This window comes from Macaca fascicularis, chromosome X (genome assembly GCF_037993035.2).
Source record: "Macaca fascicularis isolate 582-1 chromosome X, T2T-MFA8v1.1".
NCBI lineage: Eukaryota > Metazoa > Chordata > Mammalia > Primates > Cercopithecidae > Macaca > Macaca fascicularis.
This window is the reverse complement of record NC_088395.1, coordinates 10,873,294-10,886,126: the sequence shown is the minus strand read 5'-3', so window position 1 is coordinate 10,886,126 and position 12,833 is coordinate 10,873,294. Positions and strand designations below refer to the sequence as shown.

General features: G+C 39.1%; 1 protein-coding gene across 18 annotated transcripts in view; it reads left to right on the top strand.

Moving 5' to 3' along the window:
• The window catches only part of ARHGAP6 (Rho GTPase activating protein 6), a 551,232-nt gene that overhangs the window by 529,181 nt on the left and 9,218 nt on the right, over positions 1–12,833 (top strand). For 14 of the 18 annotated variants that reach the window (XR_012430348.1, XR_012430351.1, XR_010584338.1 and 11 more), the window contains one exon: positions 669–766. Coding sequence is in view for 11 of the 18 variants with exons in the window: in XM_045383371.3 (XP_045239306.1) it covers positions 669–766 (98 nt within the window). In the remaining 7 variants the exon portion in view is untranslated. Of the gene's footprint in view, positions 1–668; positions 767–9,840; positions 9,931–12,833 lie in introns of all 18 variants that reach the window. The other 4 variants (XR_012430349.1, XR_012430352.1, XR_012430353.1 and 1 more) reach the window with 1 other exon arrangement.

Sequence of the window (12,833 nt, the reverse complement as noted above, 5' to 3'; positions counted from 1 at the left end):
CATTGGCCAAGTACTGTTTTAAATTCTCAACATATAATAAGTCATTTAATCACCATAGCAATACTTTGTGGCGAGTACTATTGTTATCCCCATTTTACACGTGAGGAAACTGAGATCTAGGAAGATCCTTGTTGATGTACCTTGTCAAGGTTCCCACAGCTAGTGACTGGTATGGCTAAGATTCAAACCTAAGCAGTCTGGCTCAAGGGCCTGCCTTCTTAATAAACTGATCATATATTCCAGAACTGCCCAATACAGTCATCATTTCTGCCTGCTGTCTTGGCATAATTATAAATGTGAACTCTAGAAAGTGTCCCCATTTGGGCAATAAATTATTGACACTATTTCTCTGAACCATGATATTTTCCTTATTCAAAACCAAGAAAATCTAGCCTGAGCAATAAAGGCATCCAAGTGGTTCAGTTGTATCTCCAGGCATATGAGGGGTGACATTTTGGATTGAATATGACTATTTGGTAATCATCCAGTTGGTCCTAAGAATTAAAGCAGCTGCATGGGTTGGCATAGCTTTGGTTTTAACCAGCATATCACTCTGCTCTCTTGCAACTTTTAAGGCTCTGTTTTATGCTACAGTAAAGTTGTCAATGACCATATTTTGCCTATTTCAGGAATGGTTTTATTCATGCCTCAACATTTGGCTCCTTCAGGTTCCCCCAGATCTCCAGAACGAAGTGCTGATCAGCCTGTTAGAGACCGATCCTGACGTCGTGGACTATTTACTCAGAAGAAAGGCTTCCCAGTCATCGTGAGTATTCCAGTGTTGCATCTTCTAAAGCCTCATTGGAGATTTCTATTTCCATTTCTGAGAAATTGGAAACGTTCACACAACTACATGCAGGGTGACCTGAAGTGGAATTTTGGCACGTTTTTGACGATTCTGATCAGTCCATCTAACCAGAAAATGCTTCAGTCCCATCAATCCACTTACCAAATTAGAAACCACATTACAAGATTTCTCTGTTTCATTTTCAGCTTTCTCTAGCCTCTCAGGGTCTTTTGACTTCATTTACAGGGAAAAAGCACTAAATTACTGGCAAGGGACTATAATGCATGTCAATGATTCTACTTCTAGAATGCTGATAAGCATGCGTAGGGGCCCTTAAGGCTGCGCCTGGATGCATCTTGCTTGTGCAGCTTTACCAGTGGGATTAACCCATTATCAAACCACAAGACAGACCTTAGCTGAGGCCTAGGTGCCCATTTGAAATTAGAGGTGTGCACCCTCTTAGCTCTCCCATTTTTTATACCTAGTATTATTTTGATAAAGATGCACATGGGTTTCTACATACACTTATGTTTGCAATTAGTAAAATGCAAGCCATGCTGCAGGCTATGGCTTGCTGCCATTTTTGCTCCCAAAGGAGGAGTGCAGAGTTTTTGCATTAGTCAGATTTTATGGTTACTTCCAATCTTTGCTGCAGAAGCAGAGGGTGTGGGGACGCTGAGCATTTGGCATACCAGTTAAGGGCATAATATAGCATCATTAACCAGGAGTAGTATTACTACTATGACACCAAACCATAAATTTGTGACAGGAAAAGTTGTTGCTATGCTCTTATAAAATTATCACTTTTGTTATACTTTTAATCTACTAAATTTCAGCAATTCTAAGACATGTTTCTCCCATGCCCTATCATCTCTGAAATTGAGACTAATCTTATAACCAACGACAAGCTCCTAACGTAATCCTGTACCTGTAATCCCAGCACTTTGGGAGGCCGAGGCGGGCAGATCGCCGGGGGTCAGGAGTTCGAGACCAACCTGGCCAACATGGCTAAACCCCGTCTCTACTAAAACTACAAAAATTAGCCAGGCATGGTGACAGGCGCCTGTAATCCCAGCTACTCATGAGGCTGAGATGGGAGAATCGCTTGAACTCGGGAGGTGGAAGTTGCAGTGAGCCGAGATTGCACCACTGCACTCCAGCCTGGGCAACAGAGTGAGACTCCGTCTCATAATAAATAAATAAATAAATAAATAAATAAATAAATTAAAATAATGGCATGTCTTAATTGATGGTGTCTTATGAACAGTAACACATGTTAATGTATTCCTGTATATTGGTGTTGAACTTGATAAATTGATTTTCACTTATGATTATTTCAGATACTTAAAAAGTTACATTATTTAGAGAAATTTGGTGAAAAGGAATTCCATGTTGTTCAACCTCCTTGTTTCCCAGGTCATTACAATGATAGCACAACTAAATTCAGCTTCACTCCATTTCTAGCTTAGCAGGGAAGACCTTTTAATTGGATTATCCTTTCAGATGTACTTTAAAAAATCTATGTCTGGGCCATTCATTATCAGGCCAAATTCTGATTCAAATAGGACCAAATTCTGTTGAAAGTAAGGCCTGAATTCAAGCCCCAAAAGCCATGAGTGAATAAAATTATATTCAAATTGTGTAGATGAGCTAGTATTTTATGATCTTGCTTTTCAGATCAGAGAATTAGGCTTACACCTAAATTTCTTGTAGATTTCTAACCCTCATCAAGGTATAAGTCTTAATTAACAAATGACTTTTCTTTTCAGCAGATCACGCACCACCATAATTTTAATAAACTCATTTATTTCCCTCCCTTGTACAGAAAACAGACATGGTGGCATTTCTATTTATAAGCCCCTCATTAAACTGCACTTATAATATGGTTAGTAGTATATGGGAAAGCTATAAACTACACGCTTTTGAAGAAAACCACTGATTTTTGCCTGGCCAAATTTCTGCTTTTGTGTGGCATTATTAGATAGATAAATACTATACTTTAAACAACAGTTGATAGAAGTTATTTTTACATGGTTTTCAAATACGCTCTTTGAATATAAATGCCATGGTAAAAAAGCGAACCTTTCTTTCTCTTCTATTAGGAAAAGGAAGAAGCACACATATTAAGCCCATCCCAAGCTGTACAATTGTCCAGCCCCTTCTGTTCCCTATCCGTAAGAGTAAGAAGTAGAATTGTAAGGTGTAGGTAAGCAGACCCTAGACCAAGATTTTAGGTGAGTGTCAGGGCTTCCAAGAAAAGAAGAGTGAGCCCATAGAAGCTCTGTGTATGTCAGAGACTAGCATTACCAGTGAACAGAAAACACTGGGGGAAGACTTACTTAGGAGAAGAAAATGTTTGGTTTTTGTTTGTGTTCCTCTAGGTACAGGACAAGGAACAGCCCAGAAGGCAGAGAATGATGTCATGAAGTAAAAATGCATACGTGAATGTTTACTTTTAGTGATCTTTTGAGGCTTGAGAGTGCTACCTCTCCAGCTGTAGTTGCTTTTTTTTTTTTTTGAAATCGAGTCTTGCTCTGTCACCCAGGCTGGAGTACAGTGGCACAATCTCAGCTCACTGCAATCCCCACTTCCCGGGTTCAAACAATTCTCCTGCCTCAGCCTCCCAAGTAGCTGGCATTACAGGTGCATGCCACCACACCTGGCTATTTTTTGTATTTTTAGTAGAGACAGGGTTTCACTATGTTGGCCAGACTGGTCTCGAACTCCTGACCTTGTGATCCACCCGCCTCAGCCTCCCAAAGTAGGTGATCTTTTTGTGCTTTAAACTCACTCACTCATGCTTCCCAAACTTTACTATGCGTAGGTATCACCAGATCTTGTTAAAATGCTCTTTCTGAATCAGTGGGACTTGGGGAGGTAGTCTATGAACCCGAATTTCTAACAAGCTCCCAAGTGATGCTGATACTACTGGTCCATGATCCACACTTTGAGTTTTAAAAGCTTAAAATATCAAAGTGTATTCTTGCCTTTAGGAGCTTTCAGACTTGTTGGAGTAGGCCTCCAAGGGTAGAATGCAAAACAATAGGTGCTGGCCCACTGGCTCTCAGACTCACCAGCCCCTTAGAATCACCTGGGAGCTTGAAGAACAACTATGCCTGGGCCACCCCTCAGAGATTCTGGTTCATTTTTATGCGCTGCAATCTGGACATTGGGATTTTTTAAAGTCTCTTGCATGATTCTAATGAGCAACCAGGGTTAAGATCCTCTAGCTTAGATCCACCACATTGGATATCACAAATTTAGTATCACCTGGGAGTTTGAGCTGGGTGGTTTTTGATATTAAAAAGGCATCCTTGTGTTGACAAAGGAAGGGAACCAATGCTCCAGACCATGAATCCACTTGGAGTTTGGAGAAGGGAAAGAGGTGTGATTTGAAGTCTCAGAGATGGCTTTTGGGAAGAGGAAGGATTTGCAGTGAACTTTGAAGACTGTGGAGGATATAAACAGGCCTGGATATTTGGGAAGCTCGCACCAGGACCTGGACATAACAGTAAATATGTTGGCTAGCTGGGGGCACAATAAAGAGGCTGGCCAGCACTGAAGGTAGAAGCCCTTAAATGGCAGGCTGAGGGGTGGTGCTTAAGTCAAGAAGCAGTGACAATAGATTACTGTAAAGCTAAATTATAGTAAATTACAGTACTCTAAACTGCCAGATGGTGCTGACTGCATTGGCAAGTCAGTTATCCATCAGTAACACATGTTTGTGTAGTCAGTTATCTGTCAATAACACATGCTTGTGTAGTTTAATAGACTGGTTACCATTTCAGATCCAGAGCCAGATTGCCTAAGTTTGAATTCCATTTCTATTGCTATTAGATATGTGGTCTATTAGTTAAGAGTTAATATCTGTTAATATATAGATAGATCTCTCTTTCTCTAGTTTCCTCATCTGTAAACTAGAGATAAAAAGTAGCACCAACTTAAATACAGAATTATGCTCTTAGAATATAGTCTGGCTTATAATAAACATCATCAATTTGTTCATTTACAACTACTTACCAAAGGCTTGGCCATCACTAGATTCTACTTTGGTTTTCAGGAGATAGCAACCTTCCAGGCAATATGACACAAGAGAGAACCCATTCACTTTAAGTTACAGCATTGTGTCTAAAAGCAAACACTATGTTTGCTTCTAACCCTTTGATTTTTTTTTTTTTTTTTTTTTTTTTTTTTCTGAAGCTTCTGTTCTCTGCCACCAGTTCACGTACCTAAATAAAGCTTTACATTCCTGTGAGGCCAAGTGGAAACTGCACAAGATTTTATTTGGAGAAAAGAAACAAGTTTTCAAAAGAGTGTAAAACCAAGAACAAGAAAATATTATAATTTCTGTTTTGAAAGAGCAAACGTTTAGTGATATTTGGGAACTTAATGTTTTGTTTTGATGTGGGTTTTTCACTTCTTTATGCAACATCGGTATTGGAGGAGTTAAAGGATAATTCCTTGTTTTTTGTCATGCTTGTCTGATTAAATGTTTGACTTCAACCAAAATGGGATGCCAGAGGGAGATTAGAAGAGATTTTTACGACTGAGAATGCAAGACCAGGAGTTTGTGACCAGCCTGGTCACCATAGCAAGACCCCAGCTCTACTAAAGAAAAATTTAAAAATTATCTGGGCATGGTGGCTCATTCCTGTACTCCCAGCTACTCGGGAGGATGAGACGGGAGGATCACCTGAGCCCAGGGTTTTGTGGCTGCAGTGAGCCAAGATTATGCCACTGCTCTCCAACCTGGGCAACAGAGTAAGACCTTGTCTCTAGAAAAAAAGAAGAAGAAGAAGATAGAAAGAATTTGATTTAAAAATATATATACTTGTCAGGTATATTTATTAGCATTATATATGCTCTTTTCTTCAAAGGTACTTAAAATAGTTCCCCTCCCCTTTGATTTAAGGATGTGAGGAAATAGGGAATGAGAATGGGAGGTTAATCAAACAGGACAGCATATGTTGAACGTGAGTATTTGCAACAGAACAAAGGAATCACAGTAGGACTGGGACTTAGTGACAGGCAAGTGAGACACTTGCCTAGACACAGAATTTAAGGGAATGCTGGAAAACTCAGTCACTAAAATTGATTATATTGCAATGTAATATTTTTTTTTTTGACTTATAGATGTCATGAACTTTTATTTGGGATTCACAAACAAGGCAGCCTCCATTGTATAAAACAGAATGAGAGCCCTTCTGCAATGCAGTGGGTTTTGTGTAAGGTAGGAACAAATAACAGAACTAGAGAAAAATGAACTGAGGCCTGGTGGTGCATGTCTGTAGTCCCAGCTATGTGGGAGGCTGAGGCAAGAGGAACACTTAAAAATTTTTTTTAAATAAAAATAAAAATAAGAAAGGATTGGTGAACATCAAGTTATTTAGACTGGAATCTCCTATTTTCAGGAAAAATAGACTCACTTTGAGATTTATCTGCCCCCTTAAAGTTTCAGTGTGATAATGTGGCATTTAGCATGAGTGACTTCATTTTGGTTTGGTCTGGTGTGTTGAAGCCTAGTGCAGAAGCTCAGTCCAAAGCAATACCATACCATAATTTTGGTTTAACAGAAACAATTAAGGTAGATTCCATTTTCAAACTAACAGTTGGAGTCTTTGTGTCTCTATTAATTCTCTTCTGCAGTGACAAAACTACACACAAATGCTCATACATGAAAATTAGAAACAGATACACGAAAATTTTTTAAGTGATTTTCTATGGGCAGGGGGGATTTGGGGTTGATCTTTCTTCTTCATAACTTCCTTAGGTAATGACATTTTTGCAATTAGTCTGCCTTAATTCCATCATTACAAATAGAATATCAATACATTTCGAAGTATTAAACATTTAAAACTATCATTATGGGACGAGGGTACATTTTTGTCACTAAAAGAAACCTAAATACTAGGCCTAGAATTAAAAAATATCAATGTGATGGAACCATGTAACATTGTGTTTTCTTGAATAGCCTTTAGCTGTGCCACTTCTACATAATTAGAAACATTTCACTATAAAGATACTTCCCTTAATTAACAGGGAAATGGCCTTTGCACATTTAATGAGAAAAGATACAGAAAACAGACCACATGATTTTGTGTATACATTAGATGTTCAATAAATGTGGCCTCTCCCCTTCTATTCTTTTCTGATAAACCAATAAAATGGTCATATTACATACAATCCTTGCAAAAGGTTTTCTAAACTTCCATTTTTTAAAAATGGGCTGAATACATTTTGAGAACTGCCACGTACAACTATGAAGATCATAGGCATTTTTCCATTAATGACAAATTCTTATTATGTTTTGTTTTCCTGATACCTGGTATGCAGCTATTCACAAATATTTTATAAATGTAAATTTTATTATCAATATAATGTCCAATCCCATGGATGTTGTATGATTTTCTTAACCATTCTCATAATCTTGATCATTAGTTTTCTGCAAAACCATTCAAAGGTATAACACTCTAATTCCAGATCTAAAGCTCAAGTCTAAATAATTTGGGCAATGGAACCCTGGAAAAATGGAAATTAACAAACATGTATATAGAGTTTCAGGGGGATTGTTGTGCCCTGTATGCCCATAAAAACAGACAATGGACCCGTTGACTAAGAACTCCTATTTTAGAACACTTAAATTCTGGCTCACTTCCTTCGTTTGCAAGGACACATCACAAAGAGTTCATATTCCTGTTGCTTTTGATCTAAAGAAGTCCAAAATGGAATGATCAAAAATGCCTTAAAATAGTGTTTCTGTTTCCCCCTCCAAGACTACAGGTGCATAATTTCATACACATAACCAGAAGTAAGTATGGTGGGTGGAATCTCCAATCCTCTGTAATATTTTTTAAAAACCCAAGCTAATGCCAAAAATGTTTGATGAATATCAAAATTTTAAAAAGACTAGCCATGCTTAGTCATAGAACCTGAAACAAAAGGTAAAATATGTGCTGCTGCATTAAATGGAAGCAACTCATAAGTCATATTTATTTTTTGAGACAGGGTCTCGCTCTGTCACCCAGGCTGGAGTGCAGTGGCACGACCATGGTTCATTGAAGCCTCAACCGCCTGGGTGCAAGCGATCTTCCTGCCTCAGCTCCCAAAGCAAGATTTTCAAAATCTGCTTTGTTTATCTTGGTTCCAACTGAGAGAATTGCTATGTTTGACAGTTTCTCTTGATCAAGTGACAATCTTAAATAAGTTTTAACTAAATTAACCTGAAATAAAATAAGGAAATTCTGTTTGGGCATAAATAAAACATTTAAATTTAACATAAATGTTATAGGTTCGAATGTATCTTCTTTTCAATTTTTTCAACTGCTTTCATGTTCTGGTAAAAAAAAATTATACATAAAACCATGTATATAGAGGTACACAGTTTTCTTTTGCCTGAGGCATCTCGGGCCCCTAAGTTCCACATAAGGGATGCTTTGTAGAACTAAGCATGATTAATGTGAAAATCCCCCATAAATCCGGAGCTCAGGAGAACTCAGCAGAGCTCAGATCATCGGTGACACAGTAACTAGTTTCAATAACAAGTCTTGTAATTTTTAAATATAGGCTTGAGGAAACATATAAAGATTTGCTCTTATTCTCGCAAACCTCAGGGGCTACACAGAAATAGAATATTAATTAAATAAGGCCAAATAAAGTATCTTCCCTTCTATACTCTGGAAACAAGATCAAAATAGAACAAATTTAACAGCGTTTGGAGAGAAGGCAGATATGGATGAACTAAACTCAGGTATATATATTTAAATTTCATTGTGGTTAATTCTGTTAGTGGCCTTCACAAAGTTTTTACTGAAAAAAATTAAATTAAAAAAATTTTTTAAATAGCAGAACTGGTGACTAGTGTATCAAGAGCATGGTTGAAGATCTGTACTAGTCTGAAAAAAAAAATTTCAGTACTGAAAAATAATTGTATTGTTTAGCTAGATATTCATCCTATTGAGTGACAAATCTGCTTTCTTCATTCTGGGGGAGCATTAGGCTTTCTTCTAATTTAAAGGTATCACATTTAACTTACCAAATAAATATCACATAGATCATTTCTTTTAATCTTTCAAAGCTCATCATTAAAAATATCTTCTTTCACAAATCCATGGAGTGTTATGTGACAGATTATAATTTTTGTTTTTCTTTTACTAGGATTTTTCAAATCAGAAAGGGTTTCAGGAAATTTTCAGACAAGAAATCTGACTTTACCAGTACAGTGTAACAGCAAAGAGTCCTATTGAGTGGTAGTAGCTGTTGGCCTCAATACCCTGGAAATTATGAAGCATTAACTGCCCCTGCCCCCCTCCCCCAACATACACACTCCATTCAAGAAAGCCTTTCCAGCCAGATAGTTGTAGAAAAAGCTTATGTGGAATAGAGAATTCCATGATGAAAAATTCCAAAATGTGTGCATATATGCCTTCTATGGAAAGGCATTCAAGATGGAGGGAGAATTTATCATATCACCCCTTCCTTCCTCACACCTTTACTGTGATTCACGGCTTCTTTATAAATTTGCAGAATGTTAATTTGAAGATGTTTTTATCAGGCCCTCTGTCAATAATGAAGACAACACTGTCTTATCTTCACCTGTCATAAGTGCTCCATATGCCAGAGATATTAGGAGGGAATTAATAAGGACTACAAATGGGGGGACAAATTTCACCAAAGCCTTATGCCCAGGGTGTTAACTTCATCATCCAGTGGGGAGTTTAGAGCCATGTCAGTTCTTCTTTGAAGTGGAGCGCCTTTATCCCTAGCAATCTGTGTAAGGGAGGCTTTGTAGAACTGATGGTGATTAATGTGCACATTCTTCATGATTCCAAAGCTGCTCCAGCAATGGATTCCTTTCCCAGTTCCATTGATACAATCCAAGATGGATGATACAATGCTTTCAGTTCCAACAGACTGGAACTTATCAGTCAAATAATTAAGCCAAGGATGAAGCCAACACACATTTGAAATCTCCACAGTTCTTGCTGGGGCAGCTCAGCAAGGTGCTGGGCAGGCCCCATCCGGTGATTGAACCGGAGTTTTCCATTTGTCCCCAGAACAAGTTCTGTGCTTCCGGCTGCAGTGCAGGCCTGCCCACAGTACCCTGCCAGCATGTTTACGCCCTGACCTGGAGGGACCAGCTAAGGGTGAGAATGTGACTCGCTCTCCATGCCCATCCTTGCTTGTCTGGTTAGCTGAGATTGGCCATGCATGCTGTAGATGGTCCTGGGGTTTGGGGATCTAACGGGGAAACCCTCCGTGCATGGAGGCAAACCCATGTAGACTGGTGACCTGTCCACCCAACCTCAATCCATGATGCTCTGAGACTGGAAAGAGAAGCCACCAGGCACTTTTGGATGCCAACTCATGTCAACTGGCAACCCATCCACCCAACATTCTGAACCTCAATCTATCAAATGTCACATCATTATGAGTCAGCTCTGGGGGCTTCTTGAGTGGGCATTACCTTCCTACAAACCAGCTCCAATTGGCAGCACTCTAATTTCTGAACACTGGTGGAGAAATGAGTCCAGGAGGAGGAGTTTTAGTGATTTTCCACAGGACACTCAGTGTCAAATCTAGAAAACCATACCATCTTTTGGGTATGTCCGAAAAATGTGATAAGCAACCACAATGTCTTCTCTCAGATTTGACTCCAGGATAATCCAACACTAAGAAGATAGTTTTGAGTTCAGCATCCCAAATAAAGGCATTAAAATACTCATGTATCTATTTACATGAAATATTTACTCTGATCAGTGACTCTTATCAGGCACCCTGGTCCTGGCAGACAACCACTTCTCTGACAGTTGTAGCCTGGAAGGGGGTTTTTCTTTCTTTTCTCACTTTTATCTCTAGGTTTCAGGGCCAGAGAAATTTCCTTTCCTATATACTTTTACCATCCACATTTCCACTACACTACACCTGGATTTATTCACACCCTGTCTTCTTGCAGAATTTCTGGATTACAAGAATTTGTTTTTTGATTTGTGATTTTTATATGGAAAATCTTACAGAACTTTATAGATTTTACCTGATTTATACATTTGACAAGCTGCTTTTACAATAGCTTCCATAAACTTAGAAATGTTTCAGAAACTGGGATAGAATAGAAAGATTTAGAAGTAGAAAATGGAAAATGGACAGACACAGGAAGTATAGGTGTGTAATGAAGGTGTCCACAATGACTGGATGCCGAGCCCCCATTACAGGACAGATGTGCTCTGAAAGGCCCTCACAGTTCTGCTTCTAAGTCTCTGGAAATTTCTCCAGACTCCAGTCTCCACTCAGCAATCCTACTCTCTCCCTCTGTTCTGTGTCTTTACTTCCAACTGTATTGCCTAAGTGGGTGTAAGTATATATGCATGTGTATATCATTGCATGTATGTGTATATGTAATATGTCTCTGTGTATACGTGTACATGTCTGTCATATTTATGTGCGTGTGTATATACATGTTTGTATGAATATGTATATGTGTGCATAGGTCTATGCATATATGTATGTGTGTGTTTATGTCTGAATATGTGTATGTATGTGCGTGTGTCTTATGTATATATGCGTGCTGGGTATGTATGTATATATGTGTATGTATATATGTGTATGTATATATGTATGTGTATGTATATATGTGTATGTATATATGTGTATGTGTATGTGTATGTGTTGATCCTGGATTTGCTTCTGACAGATACAAAACAATAGAATGACACTACTTTATTTTTTAATCTATGAACTGCCTGTGTTGTTATGAGAGTCCTGAGGAGTGAATAAAACAGTTTTTTTCTTTTTAATCGGTGGGCTTTCATGTGAGAAGATAATTCTTGGTCATAGGTTCTTAGGCAAATTTGGCTGCCACTTCCTGACCTCTGCTAAGACAATAAAATGATAGGGAAATATTTTAAACATTTTAAAAGGCCATTAACTCTAAGTAAGAAAGAGCATTTTACTATTGATTTGTAATAATGTTGAACACTATTTACCAAATAAATTCTAGAAGGATCCCAACCCTAACTGCCTCTGCTGCTAGAGAGCATGGTATTCAGCATTCAGTCAGCTCCTTGTTTCTTTCAATCCCGGACTCAGGTCAGGAAAAAGAAGAGTTGTTAACAGTAGCTTAGTACAGTGCCTGCCACATAATTAACTCTGTATAAATATTAACTTTTACTCTCCTCACAGGCCAAGGGGATAGTTCACATAAGTATATTTCCCAAACTGCTTGCCATGTGTATTCAGACTGTATCTCCTCCCATGGCTGGGATACACTGGGGGGTGGGGAAACTTTGAAAAGAAGACATCATCTCTCATTGGATGCCCCCTCTGTCTATGTCCCTGGCTGTGACCCCAGCCATCCCAAGGAGGTTCAGAGCCTGTGTCTACTGTGAGACACCTCATCTACCTCTACCTCCAGGGATTCGCTTCAGTTACCCCCCACTGTTTCCTCCCTGATGGAGGGCCCAGCTGTGGTCACTTTGCCGGCTTGACTTAGGAGACTGAACCAGAAGAGCAGAGAACACTACACTGGTCCTTCCTACTCCCCCTTTCACTTCAACACGTTCTGATCCACAATGGGACTACACTACATTCAGTTGTCTGGATCCTGCTTAAGGCAGACAGACAAGGTTCAGGAATCAACTAGGATGGGGACACTCTTCCTCCTTCCCCTAACTGTGGCCTCAGTAACCCCAAGGTCAGGACCACCACATTCACTCCCAGGGCAGCCAATGCTGCAGTTTTGGCTACCATCTTTGGTTTCCCTCCTGATTTGGCTCTTAGCAGACCTTTAGCCCACTGTCACATCTACAGATTGAGAGAGGAAAATAAGGTTTGGTTATTAGAGGTTCCCTAACATCCCTGTGCATCAGAATCACCTGGAGGGCTTCTTTAAACAATTTGCTGGCCCCACCCTGAGTTTCCCTTTTAATAGTCAGAGCTGGCTTTCAGGGCTGTGACTCCACACTGAGAAGCAGCCCACCTTTGGTTTACTGAAAGCAGCCATCTTGAAATGCTTAATGCTTTTTAAACATGGGGGCCTCACATGTTCATTTTG